General features: G+C 43.2%; 1 protein-coding gene and 2 gene segments (V, D, J or C); 2 read left to right on the top strand and 1 right to left on the bottom strand.

Moving 5' to 3' along the window:
- Window positions 1-790: 790 nt before the first annotated feature.
- LOC147132792 (uncharacterized) lies at window positions 791-9,188 on the bottom strand. Of its 2 annotated transcripts, XR_015081808.1 has the most exons (5): window positions 9,045-9,188; window positions 8,110-8,316; window positions 7,987-8,031; window positions 7,752-7,918; window positions 791-7,468 (listed from the first exon to the last, which is right to left on the bottom strand). XR_015081808.1 is itself a non-coding variant. In XM_086012098.1 (4 exons), exons 1-4 carry the CDS (start codon window positions 9,055-9,057, stop codon window positions 7,803-7,805), a joined length of 381 nt encoding a protein of 126 aa, XP_085868224.1. In that variant the 5' UTR covers window positions 9,058-9,187; the 3' UTR covers window positions 7,674-7,802. The 2 variants fall into 2 exon arrangements, 1 of the variants encoding a protein (XP_085868224.1); XM_086012098.1 differs by lacking the exon at window positions 791-7,468 and having other exon boundaries at window positions 7,674-7,918; window positions 9,045-9,187.
- LOC147132793 (T cell receptor alpha variable 12-2-like) lies at window positions 4,117-5,415 on the top strand. The segment is given in 2 exon segments: window positions 4,117-4,341; window positions 4,425-5,415. Coding segments are annotated over 2 exon segments (435 nt in total).
- Window positions 9,189-12,827: 3,639 nt separating the features above from the next.
- LOC147132791 (T cell receptor alpha variable 12-2-like) lies at window positions 12,828-15,231 on the top strand. The segment is given in 3 exon segments: window positions 12,828-12,976; window positions 14,084-14,240; window positions 14,322-15,231. Coding segments are annotated over 2 exon segments (435 nt in total).
- Window positions 15,232-16,400: the final 1,169 nt, after the last annotated feature.

Below are 16,400 nucleotides of genomic sequence, written 5' to 3'. Positions count from 1 at the left end.
TGATCCACTGGTTAGCACGTCTGCCTCACAGTTCAGAGGTTGTGGGTTCGATCCCGGCTCCGGCCTCCCTGTGTGGAAATAGCATGTTCTCCCCGTGCCTGCGTGGGGTTTCCCCGGGTACTCCGGTTTCCTCCCACATTCCAAAGACGTGCATGGTAAGTTGATTGGACACTCTAAATTGCCCCTAGGTTTGATTGTGAATGCGAATGTTTGTTTGTCTCTGTGTGCCCTGCGATTGGCTGGCAACCAGTTCGGAGTGTCCCCCCGCCTACTACTCGAAGACAGCTGGGATAGGCTCCAGCATGCCCGCGACCCTTGTGACGATAAGCGGTATGGATAATGGATGGATGGATGGACAAAGCTCCAAACTCATTGGCCACGTCCTCTTTTTCTTCAATTGATGACATCTAGTTGGCTGTGTTTAAAGATAGACTCAAAAGCTGCTCATAGCTTTGTCACCAGGTGGCAGTAAGGCCAGAGTCCTAAAAAAATAATATGTATTGTATTTCATAACAGCACGACACAAGCAGCGTGAGAGCAGCACGAGACAATCTCAGCGGTCCACCAATGATTAATATTTCTCATTGATTTATCCGACAAAATTTACATTAAAATATACCTACCACAGGGCAGCACGGTGGTCGACTGGTTAGCTCGTCCACCTCACAGTTCAGAGGTCGTGGGTTCTATCCCGGCTCCGGCCTCCCTGTGTGGAGTTTGCATGTTCTCCCCGTGCTTGCGTGGGTTTTCTCCGGGTACTCGGGTTCCTCCCACATTCCAAAAACATGCATGGTAAGTTGATTGGATACTCTAAATTGCCCCTAGGTGTGATTGTGAGTGCGGATGTTTGTCTCTGTGTGCCCTGCGATTGGCTGGCAACCAATTCAGGGTGTCCCCCGCCTACTGCCCAAAGACAGCCGGGATAGGCTCCAGCACGCCCCGCGAACCATGTGAGGATAAGCGGTACAGATAATGGACGGATGGATATACCTACAACAGAATTTTGATAAACAAAATACCTTTATTAGACATTCGAGCAGCGAGTAATAATCTTTTTAGTCGTTCTAAAACCAAGCCGGGCTTGAGCAACAAGTCGCACGATTGTGAGTGTGCGCGTGCGTGTGTGTGCTGTGGGCTGCTTGTGTGAGTTGAATCCAAAGCTTGTTTTTTCAATTGAAGGGGAAGTCAACCCAAACATATTTTTTTTCCAGAATATGTTCAATGCAGGCCACCTAGTTAAAACAATGCATTCTGATTATTTTATTTGTGGAATATGAGTTAAATTGTAAAATCCATCCATTTTTGACCATCTCTGGGGACGGCCTTTTTGTCACTTCTGTCAACTGAAAATGACATCACAGTTGCTCAGGGCTCAAGTAATGACCAATCATGGTTCAGTTTCAGAAAACAGGTCAGCTGTGATTGGTCCTTCCCTGACTCTGGGCAACTGTGATGTCATTTTCAATTGACAGCAATTAAGAAAATGGCCGCCCCATGAGATTGACAAAACGGGTGGATTTCGCTGCTTAAGTCATATTCCACAAATGCAATATTAATCAGGGTGATGTGTTTAGACAAGTGGAGGCGCATCGAACATATTGCATCGATTTTTTTTTTTGACTTCCACTTAAATGTGCAGTATTGCACCTTTTAACTCACTGTGCCTTAAAACCTACTACGCCTTATACTGTATATGGAAATTTCCCAAAAATAAATCTGTTCATTGAGACTGCACTTTATAATCCCATGCGCCTTATCGTCCAAAAAATACTGTATATAAAATTGCATATTTATAATATTACATTTTGGGATATTTCATTGTAAAAGCGGAATACATAATTCCATGTACAGCGGCACGGTGATTAAATGGTCAGCACGTCTGCCTCACAGTGCAGAGGTCGTGATTTTGAATCCGGCCCCGACTTTGTGTGGAGTTTGCATGTTCTCCCTGTGCCAGCGTGGGTTTTCTCCGGATACTCGTGTTTCCTCCCACATTCCAAAAACTTAAATAAGGTTAATTTCAGACTCTAAAATTGTCCCTATGTGTATGATTATGAATGTGAATGTTTGTCTTTGTGTGCCTTGCCTACTGTCCGATGTCAGCTGTGATTGGCTCCAGCACCCCCGCGACCCTTGTGAGGATAAAGCGGTATGGATAATGGATGGATAATTCCATTTCCTCAATGACTCGTTTTACTTTTCCAAAAACAAGAATTCCAAAAAAACAGCCATTGTTTGTTTTTGCTTTTCTTTTCTTTGTCTTTGTTTTAGTATTGTAATTATTTTTTAATATATGTTTGTCTCACTTCACCCATTTTTTTTAACTACACTGAATTTTGCTGTGAAGTTGCAAAATGGTTTTAATTCTCAAGCACTTTGATCTTCATCCAAGAAAAGTGCTATAAAAATAAATGTTACATCCGTGCCTTCACATGATGTTATCAGGGAGGTGCTTCAGTCACGTGATGACATTGAGAGTTAAGAGCTTGAGTTCAGAAGAAGGAGCAGATTTGACAGAAATTCCTTCAGCATGTTGCTGTCAGCTTGGTCGCTGCTCGTCATCACTGTGGCAGGTGAGTGCTGCTTGGCCAGCTAAAGAATCACTCATCGTGTAGAGGTAACTGAATGCTCAAACTTGTTTGTTTCATCCTTCAGGCACCAGCGGTGAAGAGCTTGTGGCGGTCACGAGTCAAGTGTTGGCATTAAAAGGCAGACAGTTCACACTGGCATACATTTACACCAGAGAGGCTACTGCTTCTGTTTCTTTCTTTTGGTACCAACAACTTCCTGGACAAGCGCCACACTTCCTGCTTTCCGTATTGGGAAGCGGCAGCCTGTTAAGTGCCATGCCAGGAATGTCGGCGAGCATAGGAAGTGACAGGAAGCGAGTGCACCTGCACATCGAGAACGCGACACTTGATCACTCTGCAGTGTACTACTGTGCTGTGAGGCCCACAGTGACACACATGCCACATTCTCATTACAAAAACATTTCCTGCTCCTGAACTCACAACACTTCCATCTCGTAGAGGGACAACTTTCCTAGAGCCATTTTGTATTCAAGTGAGTTAAATAAAGATTAGCTGTTTAAAAAAGAAAAACAAAAAAGAAAAAGAAACAAAGAAAAACAATGGAAATGTAAGAAATGTCTGTCAGAAAAAGCAGGAATAGCTTACCAATATCCATTATGTCAATACGAATGCTTGATAAGGACATGTGAAGAAAGCCTTGATCACAGACTCATTGTCACTTATAATGGATTCGTTTGGAGGTGGAGAAGACACTTATGAATCAATTGTTGCTTTACTCTCAGTGCTGACTGGAGAGAAGCCATAATTTTACTGAAATAAATTGAATTGAACATATTTCAGAATATACTTGGGGAAAAACAATTCTGTGAATATAGGTGATAATTCGGGTGCCATACCAAGAGTATGCGAGTTTCCACCATAGAATTCTGATGGTTTAAAAAAAAAAAAAAAAAAAAAAAACATTCTGAAGGTGTGTATGTGTCATAGGCCAGCAGTCCTGAGTCTGAAGGCTTTGGGGTGATTACATTGATATGACAATATAGAAAAGATGAAATGTGAAAAAAAAAAAAAACACTGGAAGGTGGGCAACCAAGACACAGGCTGAAAGGAAGATAAAAGGCTGTTGGAAATTCATACGAGTTCATGTCATTTGCATTTGAGGGTCAGTGCTTCTGATAGTGTTTAAGCCAATGAGGATTTCATTGGGTCATTCAACGTATCGGTGCTTCATAACACTGGAGACGTTGGTCCGCTTTTCAAGTGTTGTCGGTGTTTGTAGTGATCTTAAAGTTAGTTGGCGAGTTAAGGAGTCACACTGGGCATTAGAAAAGAATACTAGGAATGCTTAAGTAGTCATCATGCAGTTTTTAGTAGATTTTTTCTTTTTATATACTTTTTGCAGCCTTCATATTCATGCGCAGTGGAAATGGCTTCTGACCGGGAGGGCACGGGATTGATATATATCATATATGATTAATAAACAAAAAAATACATACAAATTTAATTTATATCACTTTCAGATTATTTCTGCCACCACTGCAGGATTTTCTTTACCAACAGAACCAGCAATTTTGTAGATACGTCTGTCGACAGACATGTTTGAACCACAGTGCGCTGCTGCGACTCAGGGTGTCACTCTTCTTCTCCTCACAGCAACGCCCGACTTACAATGTGCATGTGTGATGCCACTGCAACAGGAAGTGAAGGCCCCGCCTCCTTAGCTACAAGTCAGCATTCATGCAGACTTTGAGTGCAGACATGAGTCGTGTGCTTGTAAGTGTATGTGTGCTGATGGCTGCTTGGAGCCTTGGTAAGGTTATGCCAGGTCAACATGTGGAGGCACTGCCACTTTCGACTGATTTCTGACCACCTTTTCTGCCCTCTAACCGGAAGCCGGCGGCCAGACGGTGCACCAGCTGGCATGGGAAGTCTCCGCAGTGGAGGGAGCAACAGTGACGCTGGACTGCAGCTACGACATATCAGGGAGCAACGACTACATCTTCTGGTACAAACAAGAAGCGAATGCAGCGCCCGAGTTCGTCCTGAGCCGATTTAAGATCGGTCAGGGCAAGACGGCGGAAAAGTACGGTGACAGGTTTCGCTGCAGCATAAACACCAGTGCCCGGCAAGCTCCTCTGCAAATCGAGCGTGTGAAGCCCAGCGACTCAGGGGTCTTCTACTGCGCCCTGCAGCCCACGCTGACACATCTACTGGTGTGCCTGCACAAAAACTCCTGCACCCTTCTCATGTCATAAATTACACTGTGGGCGTGGCCTCACAGGAGTAAATGGGTCACATTGTAGCAGAACTGCAACTCAGCGTGAGAAACACGTTGCGTCTGTACTAGAAGAATGTATTGGCTTGTCTCATTGTAGGCCAATGGACCTAAAATGTACTTTGTGACTCACTGAGGAGGATTTTATATTTGTGCTGCTCTGTAGTGAGCTTCATATCTGCTACTTACTTTATCTGTTCTAATACTGCAATACTGCATATATATTAGTTTCCTCCCCTCCTTTCTGTAGTTATGTTAAAAGTGCAGTACAGTATGGACTGGACTGGTGTGTGTAAATGAGTGACGCAGTCATGTGACCACACCCAAGATCAGATTTAAATGATGACAGCGGTTTGGGTTGATATTTTATTTCCTAAAAGCAAACCCATGTTAATAGGCGTCTGTTTTAGACCCGCCTGAGCAAAGGGATTTTTACTCTTGTTTAGAGGAGGTATTTTATAGGTCTGATGAGTTTTTCACCAGGGAAGTCTGTTTATTTGGAGATGTGAACACTGATGTTTCAGATAAAGATAATTTCATGTTCAAGGCACTCTTAATTTTTTGTTCAAACACTAACCTCACTCAGTTAATAAAAGAACCCATTAGGATAACTGATTCATCTGGTACAACAATTGATTTGGTGTTAGCGACAGATAAATGTATAATTGAGAAATGAGACATGCACATTTATTTGGATGAGGAATGCCCCAGATTTTCGGCTTACAACCCGCTGTCCAATTTGGAACGACCTGAAACTAGTTGTTGCTATTCCCTGTCCCAATCCTACCTTTAACCGGGGAGGGAAGCGGGGGGCTCCAATCTGCCTGCTGCTGCTGCAAGCCACGTCTCTTTCCCTCCTGAGACACGAGTTTAGTGTCGCTAAATGTCCGAAATATAACCAGTCGGGGTTCGAGTGCGCATTCATGCTCTTGTCCGCTTCAGCTTGTGAAAGTGGAAGCAATCGCCACTGTATTTTTGATTTTGTGGAGGTGAGCATGATGAGATCATGTTTTATATCAATAAATTCAAACTATTGTGCAGAACACTTTTATACTTTCACAGGTTGAAGTGGACAAGAGTACTAATCAATCGGACACCGTTTTAGACAACAGAACTGTCAAAGCGAGCACTATTACGCGAATGCCTTCCTCGCGTGACGTAGACCATTGAGACCAAAAACATAACATAAGCCACGCCCCTTTTTTGGGTAGGGAAATTTGTCGTAAACATAATAACAAAAAAAGACCTTTAATCACTACAGAGTCTTTTGAGGTGGGCATTTTGGTACTAATGTCATTTTTACAAGCAAACCTATTATATATATTATAGTGCCAATGTTAAGCTCACCAAAGTTTCCCTTTAAGAAGGCTGGTGACAAGATTGACTGAAGATGGATTCTTTTGAGTCAGTGAGGGAGCATAGTTCGCTCATGAGCAAACTTCATTTACTATTTACATTAATCCCACAGGCCACTGTCACAGACTGAGTGCAAGCTATACGCAGCATTACGGTAGCCTCTGGTGTGATCACGTTGACCACAATGAGACAATAGAACCGACAGAGTACCTAAAGAAATTTAAGGATTTGCGTGGAAGTCGTGGCTTGTTTCAGAGTTTGGAAAGCTGACTTACAAATTGGTTTCATGAGTACTATTCTATTCTTTAGGAAGCCATCTCAAAACCACTATGTCTCATATGTTACGAGGCCGTGGTTTTGAAAAAAAGCAGGAACTTGGAGGGCAGAACAAGCAAGATAACCAAACCGTGTACGGCAGAGCTACTTGACCGACAAGCTAACAAAGGGCACACTCGCTAATATAGAAAGTGAGACAACACAATATATCTGGTTGAATTTGTTCACACAGAACAGGAATATGGCATTATTAGCCATCCATCCATCCATCCATCCATCCATCTATACCGCTTATCCTCACAAGGGTCGCGGGGAGTGCTGGAGCCTATCCCAGCTGTCTTCGGGCAGTAGGCGGGGGACACCCTGAATTGGATGCCAGCCAATCGCAGGGCACACAGAGACAAACAAACATTCGCACTCACGATCACACCTAGGGGCAATTTAGAGTGTTCAATTAACCTGCCATGCATGTTTTTGGAATGTGGGAGGAAACCGGAGTACCCGGAGAAAACCCATCCAGGCACGGGGAGAACATGCAAACTCCACACAGGGAGGCCGGAGTCGGGATCGAACCCACGGCCTCTGAACTGTGAGGCGGACGTGCTAACCAGTCGATCACCGTGCCGTCCCCAGCATTATTAGCCATGTTGCAAAAAGTTATGTTCTAAATCTATCCATTTTTGACAGAAACTTGACAATCCGTACAAAATTCAGATTCACGCTGCATGTTTACCAACCAAAGACGCAGCCATGTATCTTGAATGCAACCCATAATTGTAAGCAAACAAACAGCAAAAGGCCACTCAGTGACCAGTATTTTGGGGCCATGAACTTGTTGAAGGAAAATCCTGTCGATTCCAAGCCTAATTTTTAGCTCATAATGACGAGGAAATTATTAAATTGATTACGTATACCGTTATACCCGAGCTCCATTTCCTACGCACATTCGGTACTTCCTGCCCCAGTAAGCGTTTGAGACAGAAACCATCGCTGCTGTCATCTGTGATGCAGGTGTCATGGCGACCGCTTCCTGTGGAAAGAGCAGCAAAGACACAAACAATATCACATGCATCAACATTCTCACACTGAAATGTAATAAACATTTTGTTAGCCCAATAGCCATGACTTGGGCTAGCATTTAAATTAAGATCAAAATATCAACAGAAAATTATTTGTGAATGTGTGCTGAAAACCTCAATGGCCTCTTTTCATCATCAATAAAACAACAAAGCAACAATCTTTTATTATGTTTTATTGATTTTTTCTTTCTGTTGGTTTAATGACACTTTTTATAGCTCATGTAGAAAACCTACAAGTTCTAAGACAAGCACAGGAGGAAGAGGAAGGTGGTGGCGTGGCACTGGCTACTCTGGTGCGCCAAAACACAGGCGCATCGCCATGACACAGTTGATGGCGAGCGTCTTGGCGAAGACGAGGCGCAGGGCGAGAACGGTGAGGGAGAGGAGGTTCACCTTGGTGTCTGCCAACGACAATGCACATTATTAAACTCGATCCGACTGGCTGCGCCGATTGCATGTCAACACACACCTGGCACCAACGCGTCCTGGCACCGCCCTGGTCCACCACCGTCACCTGTGGCGGCAAAACAGGAAGTGACATGAGATGGTGACTCCATTAAGTTGACTGGAGTCCTAGCCCCACCCTCCTCACCTTCTTCGCACGTGTCGTTATGTGCGGCTGTCAGCAGTGCCACCTGGTTGTACAGCGAGTCGTCCGATATTCGCACGGCACGAGACTCCTCGAACGTGTGTCCTTTTCCCGCCTTCTCCATGGCGTTGTGTTGGCTGAAGCCGGTGGCGAGACACGCCGTCAGGTTGCTGGCCTCAAGTTTGTAGAGGGATGGTTCAAAGTCCTCCCCTAAACCAACACCAACCACATTCTCATATTAACCACTAGCCACCCTGACTGGTGAGTAACAAAAAATAATGTCAAGCCCTCCATATGATAATGACATTATTATTGATTTTTATATTTATATTGATTTTGTTTTTTTCAGATGAACGTATCAAACTGGCACTCTTTTGCATTAATCAGTACCCAAAAAGCAACTCTCGGTTTCAAAAAGGTTGTTGTCCTCTGCTGTCAGGAAAAATTTGACTCGTGGTTCTGGGCTCATTTTAGTCAGGTTTTTTTCAGCTATCAAATGAAGTTTGTGAGAAAAAGCATGTGAAAGTTTCACACACAAAAGATGTACCTCAAGGTCACATTGGGACAAAATGGTCCACTCATGTTCTGACCCAAGCAAAAACATGACAAAAAAATTCTGACATTCCAGTAATTTGAGCCACCAAATGGACTTTGCTATTTACCAGGGTCTACAATCAAACTGGTTCCACGTCCAAACATCGAGTACGCATTTACACAATGTGAAGCTCACACATACAAACTATGCTCCCGCTAAGTTTGTGCCTCGGCTTTTAACTAAGACAAAACAAGTAAGGGTCTCATTTATTTATTTTTTTCACTTAGAGTCCTCCACTGTAATTCTGGTTCCACTGCCAAAATATAGGCTCCTGTCACATATTAGTTGTTTCCTTAACAAAAACTCATAAGATGTTTGAACAAGAATAGGATAAGAACCTCACCTAGAAATATCATCACGTTGGTTTCATAAACTTAGCCCAGTTTGTAACATAAAAGCAGAACTTACGAGCCTCCACAGTCACTCTGGTTCCGCTTCCAAACAACAAGTTTGATAACACACATCCGTTGTTTCCTCAACAAAAACCTCAAGAGAAGCTTTAACAAGAAAACAATGAGAACACTTATGGGGCGGCACAACTTAGGTGGTAGAGTGGGAGTTTCTCAGCCCGAAGGTTGCTGTTTCTGAGCTCTTGTGACCAGATTGAAATGTCTGTGAGAAAAATACTGAAACCCCAGTTGCCCTTGATGCTGCATGAGGAGTCTGAAAGCGCTTCGAGGGCCTTGACGATGGAAAAGCACTACACAAGCAAAATCCCATTTTACATTTATCTTTAAGTCCCGATTAAAGTACCGATTAAATTGTAGCTCCTGCTGTATGCTTCCATTTACCAGCTGCTACACTGCTACACAGGCCTCTTCACATTGGCATTCCTCAGGGCACGTCCCTCGTCCCACATAACTTTTACATCGTCCATGTCGACTGGACATCCTTCCCCGTGTGCATGTGCCGTCATGAAGTGAGTTGGCTCCATGTTTGCATCAAGGAAAAGGTGGTTCAATTTCAATTTCCATCAATACGCTAAAGAAGAACCAAGCGAAAAAAAGAATGCCAAGTTAAATGTTTCCAGGCAATGATGTCAATACAAGTGTTAAGAAAATATGAACTACAGTATTTATAAAGATCCGACTGTTTTCACTTTCGCTTGTCATTCCCCAAAAGACATCTTGAAGCCCAGAGCAGCATCCACGCAACATTACACATGATTGTGTGACAGAAAGCTCCAAAGGGCGTGCGGCACGGTGATCCACTAGTTAGCACGTCTGCCTCATAGTTCAGAGATTGTGGGTTCGATCCCGGCTCCGGCCTCCTTGTGTGGAAATAGCATGTTCTCCCCGTGCCTGCGTGGGGTTTCCCCGGGTACTCCGGTTTCCTCCCACATTCCAAAAACGTGCATGGTAAGTTTATTGGACGCTCTAAATTGCCCCTAGGTGTGATTGTGAATGCAAATGTTTGTTTGTCTCTGTGTGCCCTGCGATTGGCTGGCAACCAGTTCGGAGTGTCACCCGCCTACTACTCGAAGACAGCTGGATAGGCTCCAGCACGCCTGCGACCCTTGTGAGGATAAGCGGTATGGATAATGGATGGATGGATGGACAAAGCTCCAAACTCATTGGCCACGCCCTCTTTTCTTCAATTGATGACATCTAGTTGGCTCTGTTTAAAGATAGACTCAAAAGCTGCTCATAGCTTTGTCACCAGGTGGCAGTAAGACCATCCATCCATCCATTATCTGTACCGCTTCTCCTCACAAGGGTCGCGGGGCGTGCTGGAGCCTATCCCAGCTGTCTTTGGGCAGTAGGCGGGGGACACCCTGAACTGGTTGCCAGCCAATCGCAGGGCACACAGAGACAAACATCCGCACTCACAATCACACCTAGGGGCAATTTAGAGTATCCAATCAACTTACCATGCATGTTTTTGGAATGTGGGAGGAAACCGGAGTGCCCGGAGAAAACCCACGCAGGCACGGGGAGAACATGCAAACTCCACACAGGGAGGCTGGAGCCGGGATCGAACCCACGACCTCTGAACTGTGAGGCGGACGTGCTAACCAGTCGACCACCGTGCCGCCTGCAGTAAGACCAGAGTTCTATAAAAATAATATGTATTGTATTTCATAACAGCAAGACACAAGCAGCTTGAGAGCAGCACGAGACAATCTCAGCGGTCCACCAATGATTAATATTTCTCATTGATTTATTCGACAAAATTTACATTAAAATATACCTACAACAGAATTTTTAAAAACCAAAATACCTTTATTAGACATTCAAGCAGCGAGTAATAATCTTTTTAGTCGTTCTAAAACCAAGCGGGGCTTGAGCAACAAGTCGCCCGATCGTGTGTGTGCGCGTGCGTGTGTGTGCTGTGGGCTGCTTGTGTGAGTTGAATCCAAAGCTTGTTTTTTCAATTGAAGGGGAAGTCAACCCAAACATATTTTTTTTCCAGAATATGTTCGATGCAGGCCCCCTAGTTAAAAGAATGCATTCTGATTATTTTGTTTGTGGAATATGAGTTAAGTTGTTAAATCCATCCATTTTTGACCATCCCTGGGGACGGCCTTTTTGTCACTTCTGTCAACTGAAAATGACATCACAGTTGCTCAGGGCTCAGGTAATGACCAATCATGGTTCAGCTTCAGAAAACAGGTCAGCTGTGATTGGTCGTTCCCTGACCCTGAGCAACTGTGATGTCATTTTCAATTGACAGCAATTAAGTAAATGGCCACCCCATGAGATTGACAAAACGGGTGGATTTCGCTGCTTAAGTCATATTCCACAAATGCAATATTAATCAGGGTGATGTGTTTAGACAAGTAGAGGCGCATCGAACATATTATTGCATCGATTTTTTTTTTGACTTCCACTTAAATGTGCAGTATTGCACCTTTTAACTCACTGTGCCTTAAAACCTACTACGCCTTATACTGTATATGGAAATTTCCCAAAAATAAATCTGTTCATTGAGACTGCACTTTATAATCCCATGCGCCTTATCGTTCGAAAAATACTGTATATAAAATTGCATATTTATAATATTACATTTTGGGATATTTCATTGTAAAAGCGGAATACATAATTCCATGTACAGCGGCACGGTGATTAAATGGTCAGCACGTCTGCCTCACAGTGCAGAGGTCGTGATTTTGAATCCGGCCCCAACCTTGTGTGGAGTTTGCATGTTCTCCCCGTGCCAGCGTGGGTTTTCTCCGGATACTCGTGTTTCCTCCCAACATTCCAAAAACTTAAATAAGGTTAATTTCAGACTCTAAAATTGTCCCTATGTGTATGATTTTGAATGTGAATGTTTGTCTTTGTGTGCCTTACCTACTGTCCGATGTCAGCTGTGATTGGCTCCAGCACCCCCGCGACCCTTGTGAGGATAAAGCGGTATGGATAATGGCTGGATAATTCCATGTATTTCCTCAATGACTCGTTTTACTTTTCCAAAAACAAGAATTCCAAAAAAAACAGCCATTGTTTGTTTTTGCTTTTCTTTTCTTTGTCTTTGTTTTAGTATTGTAATTATTTTTTAATATATGTTTGTCTCACTTCACCCATTTTTTTTAACTACACTGAATTTTGCTGTGAAGTTGCAAAATGGTTTTAATTCTCAAGCACTTTGATCTTCATCCAAGAAAAGTGCTATAAAAATAAATGTTACATCCGTGCCTTCACATGATGATGTTATCAGGGAGGTGCTTCAGTCACGTGATGACATTGAGAGTTAAGAGCTTGAGTTCAGAAGAAGGAGCAGATTTGACAGAAATTCCTTCAGCATGTTGCTGTCAGCTTGGTCGCTGCTCGTCATCACTGTGGCAGGTGAGTGCTGCTTGGCCAGCTAAAGAATCACTCATCGTGTAGAGGTAACTGAATGCTCAAACTTGTTTGTTTCATCCTTCAGGCACCAGCGGTGAAGAGCTTGTGGCGGTCACGAGTCAAGTGTTGGCATTAAAAGGCAGACAGTTCACACTGGCATACATTTACACCAGAGAGGCTACTGCTTCTGATTATTTCTTTTGGTACCAACAACTTCCTGGACAAGCGCCACACTTCCTGCTTTCCGTATTGGGAAGCGGCAGCCTGTTAAGTGCCATGCCAGGAATGTCGGCGAGCATAGGAAGTGACAGGAAGCGAGTGCACCTGCACATCGAGAACGCGATACTTGAGCACTCTGCAGTGTACTACTGTGCTGTGAGGCCCACAGTGACACACATGCCACATTCTCATTACAAAAACATTTCCTGCTCCTGAACTCACAACACTTCCATCTCGTAGAGGGACAACTTTCCTAGAGCCATTTTGTATTCAAGTGAGTTAAATAAAGAAAAGCTGTTTAAAAAAGAAATACAAAAAAGAAAAAGAAACAAAGAAAAACAATGGAAATGTAAGAAATGTCTGTCAGAAAAAGCAGGAATAGCTTACCAATATCCATTATGTCAATACGAATGCTTGATAAGGACATGTGAAGAAATCCTTGATCACAGACTCATTGTCACTTATAATGGATTCGTTTGGAGGTGGAGAAGACACTTATGAATCAATTGTTGCTTTACTCTCAGTGCTGACTGGAGAGAAGCCATAATTTTACTGAAATAAATTGAATTGAACATATTTTAGAATATACTTGGGGAAAAACAATTCTCTGAATATAGGTGATAATTCGGGTGCCATACCAAGAGTATGCGAGTTTCCACCATAGAATTCTGATGGTTTAAAAAAAAAACAACAAAAAAAAACATTCTGAAGGTGTGTATGTGTCATAGGCCAGCAGTCCTGAGTCTGAAGGCTTTGGGGTGATTACGTTGATATGAAAATATAGAGAAGAAAAAAAAAAACACTGGAAGGTGGGCAACCAAGACACAGGCTGAAAGGAAGATAAAAGGCTGTTGGAAATTCATACGAGTTCATGTCATTTGCATTTGAGGGTCAGTGCTTCTGATAGTGTTTAAGCCAATGAGGATTTCATTGGGTCATTCAACGTATCGGTGCTTCATAACACTGGAGACGTTGCTCCGCTTTTCAAGTGTTGTCGGCGTTTGTAGTGATCTTAAAGTTAGTTGGCGAGTTAGGGAGTCACACTGGGCATTAGAAAAGAATACTAGGAATGCTTAAGTAGTCATCATGCAGTTTTTAGTAGATTTTTTCTTTTTATATACTTTTTGCAGCCTTCATATTCATGCGCAGTGGAAATGGCTTCTGACCGGGAGGGCACGGGATTGATATATATCATATATGATTAATAAACAAAAAAATACATACAAATTTAAGTTATATCACTTTCAGATTATTTCTGCCACCACTGCAGGATTTTCTTTACCAACAGAACCAGCAATTTTGTAGATACGTCTGTCGACAGACATGTTTGAACCACAGTGCGCTGCTGCGACTCAGGGTGTCACTCTTCTTCTCCTCACAGCAACGCCCGACTTACAATGTGCATGTGTGATGCCACTGCAACAGGAAGTGAAGGCCCCGCCTCCTTAGCTACAAGTCAGCATTCATGCAGACTTTGAGTGCAGACATGAGTCGTGTGCTTGTAAGTGTATGTGTGCTGATGGCTGCTTGGAGCCTTGGTAAGGTTATGCCAGGTCAACATGTGGAGGCACTGCCACTTTCGACTGATTTCTGACCCTTTTCTGCCCTCTAACCGGAAGCCGGCGGCCAGACGGTGCACCAGCCGGCATGGGAAGTCTCCGCAGTGGAGGGAGCAACAGTGACGCTGGACTGCAGCTACGACATATCAGGGAGCAACGACTACATCTTCTGGTACAAACAAGAAGCGAATGCAGCGCCCGAGTTCGTCCTGAGCCGATTTAAGATCGGTCAGGGCAAGACGGCGGAAAAGTACGGTGACAGGTTTCGCTGCAGCATAAACACCAGTGCCCAGCAAGCTCCTCTGCAAATCGAGCGTGTGAAGCCCAGCGACTCAGGGGTCTTCTACTGCGCCCTGCAGCCCACGCTGACACATCTACTGGCGTGCCTGCACAAAAACTCCTGCACCCACCTCATGTCATAAATTACACTGTGGGCGTGGCCTCACAGGAGTAAATGGGTCACATTGTAGCAGAGCTGCAACTCAGCGTGAGAAACACGTTGCGTCTGTACTAGAAGATTCTATTGGCTTGTCTCATTTCAGGCCAATGGACCTAAAATGTACTTTGTGACTCACTGAGGAGGATTTTATATTTGTTCTGCTCTGTAGTGAGCTTCATATCTGCTACTTACTTTATCTGTTCTAAAACTGCAATACTGCATATATATTAGTTTCTTCCCCTCCTTTCTGTAGTTATGTTAACAGTGCAGTACAGTATGGACTGGACTGGTGTGTGAGTGACGCAGTCATGTGACCACACCCAAGATCAGATTTAAATGGTGACAGCGGTTTGGGTTGACATTTTATTTCCTAAAAGCAAACCCATGTTAATAGACCCCCCCCGAGCAAAGGGATTTTTACTCTTGTTTAGAGGAGGTATTTTATAGGTCTGATGAGTTTTTCACCAGGGAAGTCTGTTTATTAGGAGATGTGAATACTGATGTTTCAAATAAAGATGATTTCATGTTCAAGGCACTCTTAATTTTTTGTTCTAACACTAACCTCACTCACTTAATAAAAGAACCCATTAGGATAACTGATTCATCTGGTACAACAATTGATTTGGTGTTAGCGACAGATAAATGTAAAATTTCTAATAGCGGGGTTCTTGATTTTGGACTTAGCGACCACTCTGTGGTATTTTGCACGTGAAAGGTTCATAGATTAGTGGTAGGTCATCATAATTGAGTTAGAATAAGATCCCTGAAGGCCTACAGTGGGGTGGAGCTTAATGAAATGCTGCTAAATGTGGACTGGTCTCTGCTCTTCAGATGTGTGTCTGTAAATAATGGTTGGGGAATTTTTAAATCAAATTTTTTAACCGTGGTCAATGAAATGGCTCCACTCAAGACTGCACGTTTCAAAGTTAGATCTGAGCCTCGGGTAAATGAGGAAATTCTAAGAACACCCAGCAAAGGAAAGGCAAAGGGAGAGTTTTGTAATGACAACATTTTAGAGATTAGGTCTAACCCCCGTCATCTTTGGAAGTGACTGAAACAGACAAGGTTCAGCAGCAGACTTGAATCTAAGGTAAAAAATATGAATTCAGATATTGGAGGTTCACTCCTAACTGGAACTGCAAGTGTAGCCAATGGTATTCATCATTTTTTTGGTGACCATAGCGAATAAATTAGTTCAGAAACTGCCAAAACAGTCTGACTCTTATAGGGAAAAGCAGGTGCACAAGTTCTTTAAGGTGAAAAGGGTCCAGGCAGATGCTTTTGCCTTCACTGCTGTTTCTGAGGACTATGTTTTTAAGAAGCTGAAGGCCATGAAGCCTGCAAAGGTAACAGGGCATAATAATATCCCAATTAGATTCTTCTTGCAGGATGCGGCAAAGGCTATTATGCCCTGCTTAACCTTAATTATAAGCCTATTACTTAAACAAAGTTATATCCCCGATGATTTCAAATTAGCCAGAGTAAATTAAACCCAGGCAATTATCGTCCAGTTGTAATTTTAACTTCAGTTTCTAAAGTGATGGCGAAATAAATTTTTGATCAAATAAATGAATATTTGGTCTTTAACAATCTCTTGTACAAATTTCAGTCAAGATTCCGAACATCACTCTACAGATACTTGTCTTTTGTACTTGAAAGATTTAATTAGTTTTGAAATAGATGAGGCGGCACGGTGGTCG

The sequence above is a fragment of the Filicampus tigris genome, chromosome 17, assembly GCF_054856515.1.
Source record: "Filicampus tigris isolate MCC_2025a chromosome 17, RoL_Ftig_1.0, whole genome shotgun sequence".
NCBI lineage: Eukaryota > Metazoa > Chordata > Actinopteri > Syngnathiformes > Syngnathidae > Filicampus > Filicampus tigris.
The sequence above is the reverse complement of the archived record's forward strand: the minus strand, read 5'-3'. Positions and strand labels throughout refer to the sequence as shown.

Excerpts from the sequence above, each read along its gene's own strand:
- LOC147132792 (XM_086012098.1), bottom strand. Across the intron at positions 8,032-8,109 it reads TAACGACACGTGCGAAGAAG|GTGACGGTGGTGGACCAGGG; the intron begins GTGAGGAGGGTG and ends TTGCCGCCACAG. Across the intron at positions 7,919-7,986 it reads CCAGGACGCGTTGGTGCCAG|ACACCAAGGTGAACCTCCTC; the intron begins GTGTGTGTTGAC and ends TGTCGTTGGCAG.